Below are 7,331 nucleotides of genomic sequence, written 5' to 3'. Positions count from 1 at the left end.
CTTATTATAGTTAGATTTAATTTCCTTTTTTTCGATTCAAACAAAATAAATTAAATACCACTGTTTAATTTATTAATTTGGTTGAGCACATTTTCTAGTTCATCCTAAAATGCGTGTTCAAAATTTGTACCAGACAGACAGACAGAGTTGATATAAGCTTTGTAAAAGAGTAATAAAAAGAACACAGAGACAGCAAAGCACCCGTCCTCTTTCTGTTCAATAAATCAAGTATTTCACTCACGGAACTCTTCTCTTCATATAACGAGATCGACATGTCCCATATTGAAACGCTTACACTCATGCGCGCTGGACTGTCGTTCAGATTTATCGATGGCCCAGGGTTTAAACCCTGCCCGCTCTTGTCCACCGTCGTCCTGAGGGAGGTTAGGACTAGGAGGTAATTTTCTTCAACTCTGAAGGAACATCCAAAATATTTGAACCAAACAAACAAACATACCCAGGAGGTATATATATACAATTAAATGTAACTCTCTCATACCTAAATAACAACAAAATAAGTAAACAGGAAAGAAAAATAGTAAAGTCATACCCAACCAGCTAACCGGCTCTTGTAAGAGTGATCATTTAGCTCTTTAGAACAAATGAATAAGATTTCAATCATAGTAAATATTTTAAACCCGCCCCTATGACATTTTATGCATGGAATTTTTTTTTTACAACATGATTTTTTTTATTAAAGTCATATTCGTTTCTACAGTTAGCATTTGATGGTGTTCTGGAAAGCCTCCCATCTTTTCATTGATTGATTTTATAATTTGAAAGAAAGTTCGCCTGCATTAGCTTTTCTCTCTTCTTTCCCACGGCAATGGTTTTCTGTTTTTGTCTGTTATAATTCGACCAGGCAGACTCCCTGTGCTGCTTGTAAAGGAAATAGTGGTAGCACGTTGTGGGGACCAGGTATTCTTTGACATGGTCAAAGTTTCACTGTCATCCCCAGAACATCCGCTTTGTACTTTGACATTCTCAATGAGGAAGCCATCAGAGACACTGTTTGACGTTGCCATAGCTTCACTGATATTGCTTCTTGACGTTGCCAAGGGTCCATGGACATTGTTGACTGTTGTTGCCATGGCTTCCAGCTCGTCCTCTGCGTCTTTCAGGTGCTGCTCATGTCCGTTGAGAGTTACACTAGAGCCACCAAACTCGCTGAAAGTCTTTTGAGACTCAGAGAAAGATAATGGCCTCATTTTGTTAGAAGGATTTTTCTTTGAACTATTCGTCACGTGGTTGTCGCCGAAAATAACATTTTCAGCCCTTAGTATTACTACTTTCATATGCTCCGAAAAAAATATTTTGCTGTATAACAAAATAGAAAAAAAATGTTTTATTAAAGAAGCTGTTAAAATATAATAAATATTTCTAATATACATTATATTTATATGACACCCACGTTAACCATAAACACTGATCCATAATCTTCAAATACGAAAAAAGGGAATATCTAATAAAATACACAGAAAGACACAAAGATAAATACATATTCCTAGTTCCATATGCTAAAAAAAATTGCACTATTGCGCCTTTTTCTCTAGTGCTATTAGAGCATGGAAAGGGTTGTCTGAGTCAGCCAGGAAAACCAGTGACTTGGCAGAATTTAGGTCATTGGTTAATATGCATGACTAGATGCATGACGCGTAGGACATAATCATCTTTTTTTTTTAAGTAACGTCTGTATTTTATAAGATAAGATCTGTCCTATAGTTCGCAAGATCTAAAGGGGGTGCTTAAATACATAAAAAGTACCTGGGAGAAGGTTTTCCGTGCTGCCTTTAGGCACTCAGCTCTGCTAGAGTCAGGTGTCGAGCCTCGAACCCGCTTCATTGTTACCCAAGCCAAGCCAAATTCAAGTGTACTAAGCTTCTCGCCCACGCTTCCCACTCTTTACTCTTTACAAACAAAGATTACATTAAGCGTACTTATAACAATGAGTTTGGATCAGTCATGTCATTACATTTGTAATTGATCAGCATTAACAATGAAAATCATTTATGAAAATAAAAAAAGGGTGGGAACGACCTCATTTCGACCTCATGTCTCAAGTCCTCTCATGCTTCTCAAGCCAACAGGGTAATCCTTCTGCTAGTGCACAGCCTAGGAACATGGAAGATTGTCTAGTCATCTATTATTTCTTTGTTCATGTTTTGTTGACTGACTCAGGCGACGATGTATAAAGGGGACAGTTCAGCTTATACCACCACTTCAGTCAAGAACATACCATGTTTGACATACCAAATAAAATAATTAATAACTAATAATTAATTAACTAAATAGTTATTTTTATTGATTCTGGTGTTGTCAAGTAAAGTTTGTTAACACCGGAAGTGGTAATGGTCTTAAGCCCATCATTACCTATATAATGCTTCCAATGGCACGCGTCTCAAACAGCCTCTGACAACCAGTCCGACTCCTGGCCTTCACGTGTGGCTCAGTTACTGAGCCTGGCGGAACCGTTACCACAGACAAGAGAGGGATCAAAGGCGAGCAACTGGCGCCTAAACCAGTAAGCTTTGGGCAGGAGGGGCTCTTTAGCCTTGGTTGGCTACCCGTCTAAGAGAAGGAAAACTCTGAATCCAAACCTCTTTTCGGCTATACAATAACGCGGTAAAGGCTTCGGGAGACAACCCTGGTGAAAAATTAGGAGCTGGTGACCCTTAAATGGCCAGCTCCTCTACCACCGAAGCGAAAGCCACCTTAACCTGCGATATTTTTGGACGGGAGTGTCTCTCCAAAATAGGGCTCCATAGCCACATGAGGAAGTGTGCTCTGAGATGAACCATAGTCGATCTACGACTGAAGGAGGCCAACAAGTCAAAGAAATAAATGTACAAAATTTCATCTTGATCAGATGCTGGGTGTGGGAGAATAAAAAATCTAAAAGCTTTTGGCCAGACAGACAGACAGACAGAGTAAATTGATATAAGCTTTGTTAAACAAAAAAGAAGGATAAATTATGGACATTGGAATACTACCCAAAGAAGGCCAGAGCCCTCCATGGGCTGTAGCGCCACTGGGATGGATGGATGGGATGGAATACTACCTTGGTTTGTCTATATCGCTCTCAACCCTGCCGCTGTTCGAATGAGAATCCAGGAATTTATTTATACAATCTTTTAAAGCTTTTTTGAACTTCTTGCTTAGTCTGTACTGATCTATGGCTGACTTCTGACTTTCCGAAATTTTTAACTGATCGTCAGCATTATCTTTTGAGTCTTCAGCTAAAATTAAAACAAATAAAACTTACATTACTGAGATATATGACTCTAAATGTGCAATTCTTCCTGTTAAATAAGCCTTTGTTATAAAATATTAAAACTTATCTACTATTTTTAGCGCCCCATCCCCAAATTGAAATTGTTTTGATTTAATTATTATAATTTTTTATTGTAGGAGGGATTTTGGTGTTTAATCATCACTTGCCTCGGCTTTACCAATGGGGAATTGAGTCTCAATAACATCTTTAGTAAAAAAAAAAAATAATAATAAAAGTAAGCAAACTAAAGTCACCGATTCCATGAATGTAGCAAAGGGAATTTTGAGTTAAAAATCAGGTGTCCAAAACTTTGGCAGTCACTGAAAACTAATTGTTTAATATATTCAAGTGATCACTCATGCGAGAAGATTGTGATATTGGTAATTGTATTGGTGTTATTTTAGTACAGAGAGTCTATCAAAACAACAAAAAATAAATTTACAGATTAATTTTTTCTAGAACCCTGTATATAAGTTTTGTTTTTTGTTGTTTTTTTTTTACATGCTGCTTATGTTACTTCAGAGTTGAATATAATTTACTTCCTAGTCCAAACCTTCCGCAGGACAAAAAGGAATGCAGCAGGCAGGATATAAACCCGGGACCATCGAGAAGACCAAACGACAGTCAAGCATGAATGAGATAGACAGGCCTAAGTGTAATGTCGCTAGAGTTACTAGATAGATTCATTCTAAGTAAAATTACGAAAAGAAATTTAAAAAAAAATTACCTTCTTCCATCGTACAAGAAAATGTTTGAATTAGGTGCGTCTCATTTACAGTGTGAGAGTCGATTTCAATGGAGGGAAACTTAATCTCATTGTGGATCTGATTTGATGCACCACTGTGTATTGAACCTTCTCTAGGAAACACAGGCATTCCTATTTGGTGGTCTCTGAATTCATAAGCACCTGCATCTATTAGACGTTTTTTTATACATTTATTTGCTCGGCTCAGCGGAGTTTCCAAATAATGATTAACCACATTAAGACATGCCCCTGCTGCAATAAGAGCCTCCACCACGTCGCTATCACCATTTAAAGCTCCTAAATGAAGACAGGTTTGACCATTGTTTGGATTTTGGAGATTTACATTGGCTCCGTGGCTAATTAATATTTTTACAATTTCAATATTCCTGTCGATAGTAGCGTACATCAAAGCATTTAGCCCTTGACTGTTTAAACTATTAATGTCTGGAAGGGGTTTATTTTTGTTGAATTGCTTGAAAAAATACTTTAAACATTTGATGTTTCTGGTTTTAGCTGCCTGAATGATAACATTTCCGCCATCATTTTGGCTGATGCTTAAGTTAGCCCCTGATAGACACAAAAGTTGTACAATGTCTAAGAAACCTTTATCCACTGCAATGAAAACAGCGGTCTCGCCTTCGGAATTCAGGGAGTCTTTCTTGCAATTCGGCCCAAGTAGAAGACTGACCATATCGATGTTACCTTTCATGGCGGCCAAGTGAAGAGCCGTGTTCCCGTTGTGCCCAGCGACATTCACATCTGCTCCTTTCTGACATAAGAACAACGCAATGTTTTGAGAACCCTTCTCTACGGCCATCATGAGCGCTGTGCGCCTGTGCGCGTTCAACACGTTTAGGTCACAGTGTCTTTCAGCTAGCAGTTCAATCATCTCCAGGTCTTCTTTCTTGACGGCAGCGTGAATGGCGGCATCTCCATCGGGTGCAACATCATCAAGAATTCGAATAATATCTTCAATTCCCTGTGAATCCAACAAGGCTTTAAGCTTTTTCGAATCTCCGGTTCTGATAGCGTTGTATATGGCGTCCGTCATTTTGTCATTAATTCATTTGATCTGTCGGAAAGATAATTTTCGTTGTCATTTTTAATTAATAAAAGTACATGTTTATAAATAAACTAAAATAAACATTACAATACTGGTTTCCAAAAATATTCACCTACACTGCGGTGGCTGAGTGGTTAAGAACTTGGCTTACAAACCTGGAGTCCTGGGTTCGAATCTCGGTGAAGACTGTGATCTTGAATTTTGGATTTTATGGCGCCCCTGAGTCCACCCAACTTTGATTGGTACCTGCCTTTAGTTGGGAAAAGTAATGGTGGTTGATCGCTGTGCTGGCTACATGACACCCTGCTCGTTAACTGTTGGCCAAAGAAACAGATGGTCTTAAAATCATCAGCCCTGTAGAACGCAAGGTCTGAAAACGAGACTTTTCAACTACACTACAGTAATCCCTCACTCCTTCGCGGTTTATCTTTCCTCGGATTCGCTACTTTACGTTTTTTTTTTTCAAAGTGAAAGATGAATATCCAAAATATTCATAAAATCCATTAAATATAAAAAAGTCAAGTATATTTTGCTGTTATTGTTTTTGTGTTTTCAAATCTTTTCCTCTTCTTTTTAGTTCAGTATTATTCTACATATGTATCCATTTGAGTATTGTAGAAGACCATTTTTTGGATCCTCTTGGTATTACAGTAGGCGTATTTTTATTGGTTTACTTAAGCGTACTTATTTTACTAGTTCAAGTGACTAAGCCTCGCTTGGTTGAATGATTTGGTACAGATATTTACTCGAACTTATATTGGAAACATTTTTGTAATGACCAAAATGACCGAGTGATCGGGAAACGACTAGCAAGCCTAAGGGTTCTGTGAGTTCTAAATGTCACTGTACATGACGATTTGAATAGAAATGACATTTCCCTACAGTCTAGAAAAACCGCAGCTCACTTCGTGTCGATTTACATTGCGTCTTTGGTGTACAACAATTGGCCTTTTATTGGTTTGGAAAAAAAAGTCTTTTCAGTGTAACTTCATCAATGATTATGTTCAGACATTTAATATTGCAGTTAATATATTCATTATGGCTTTAGTACAAAACATCGGGTGATGACAAATCTCTGGGTCATTGAGAAACCTGGTCATTTTGTTTTCATTGCGTGTAAATTAAAAGTATTTTCATTGTTTGTTTTTTTACATGTATTATACTAAGCCTGTAGTTGACAAAATCTAATCCTTGTTTATGTTATTTACAAGTATGTCTCACTAGACATAGTCTTTTATGTTACCATCTGAGTGACATATACTTGCGAAGAATTAAAAAAAATTGGAGTGACTATTATTATTATGAATGACTTAACTGGTAAGATGTCTGTTATATAGTTCCAACTGAAGAGCATTACACAATGACGGTCTAATCTAAAGGTTATTCATTGTACAGGCAGGCTAGTAAATGTCGAAATATTGGTAAGAACTATACTTCGAGGACGGAAGGAGGTGGGGACAGACAGACAGGCAGAAAAACAGCTTGAAAGAAACAAACCTAGATAGATAGATAGATAGATAGATAGATAGATAGATAGATAGATAGATAGATAGATAGATAGATAGATAGATAGATAGATAGATAGATAGATAGATAGATAGATAGATATTTTTATTTTTATTTAAACATCAGTATTATTGATTACAGAGGATTTTGTTTTCTTATTAACTAAACTAATTAATTTAAAGAGATTTTTGGTACATTCAATATCACCTACCTTTTACAAATGATAGCACAATCTCTTTATTAAGTATATCGTTATAATATTACTGTATAAAATGGAATGTTTCTATTTTCAAGTCTACCCTTTCAAGTGCACTGCCTCTACCTGGAGGGGAAAGTCTGTAAGTAAATAAAAAATTAAGTACTAAAAGTCTTACTGTCAGGGACTCTGTGAATGTCTGGTGTCTAAATATCAGCGTATCGCCAACTAGGAAGCGATATACAAAGGCGTTAATCTGGGCTGATATCATCGCTTACTGCTTGCTTACCGAACTGGGTGACGAAATAGGTTTATAGGAATTTCCATTTTCTTAGAAGTTTATCTCACTTGATGGCGGATCCAGGATGCAAAGTAGGAAAAATCTCTTCCCCCCCCCTTTCTCTTTTATGACCGAGCCCACTCCTCCCATAGGAAGATTGTCAGAAATTAAAATGATGTTACGTAACAGATTTCAAATATCTAGGAGTTATTAGTAAATAATTAATGGTGTGAGGGGGGGTGTGAACAACTAACTTCAGCATTTCTATCT

The 7,331-nt window shown here is 37.1% G+C and overlaps 1 protein-coding gene across 5 annotated transcripts; it reads right to left on the bottom strand.

Annotated features, from left to right (window-relative positions):
* Positions 1 to 50: 50 nt before the first annotated feature.
* Positions 51 to 7,078, bottom strand: LOC106065744 (uncharacterized). 5 transcript variants are annotated; one of them, XM_056038985.1, is made up of 5 exons: positions 6,960 to 7,063; positions 5,235 to 5,393; positions 3,999 to 5,088; positions 3,059 to 3,236; positions 51 to 1,317 (listed from the first exon to the last, which is right to left on the bottom strand). In XM_056038985.1, the coding sequence occupies exons 3-5, from the start codon at positions 5,065 to 5,067 to the stop codon at positions 798 to 800; spliced, it is 1,767 nt and encodes a 588-aa protein (XP_055894960.1). In that variant the 5' UTR covers positions 5,068 to 5,088; positions 5,235 to 5,393; positions 6,960 to 7,063; the 3' UTR covers positions 51 to 797. The 5 variants fall into 5 exon arrangements, with proteins under 5 accessions (XP_055894960.1, XP_055894961.1, XP_055894958.1 ...); XM_056038986.1 differs by having other exon boundaries at positions 5,192 to 5,393; positions 6,797 to 7,036; XM_056038983.1 differs by having other exon boundaries at positions 6,797 to 7,036.
* Between the last annotated feature and the right edge of the window lie 253 nt (positions 7,079 to 7,331).

The sequence above is a fragment of the Biomphalaria glabrata genome, chromosome 8, assembly GCF_947242115.1.
Source record: "Biomphalaria glabrata chromosome 8, xgBioGlab47.1, whole genome shotgun sequence".
Classification (NCBI taxonomy): Eukaryota; Metazoa; Mollusca; class Gastropoda; family Planorbidae; genus Biomphalaria; species Biomphalaria glabrata.
Note: the sequence above shows the minus strand (reverse complement) of the source record. Positions and strands in the feature narration are given on the sequence as shown.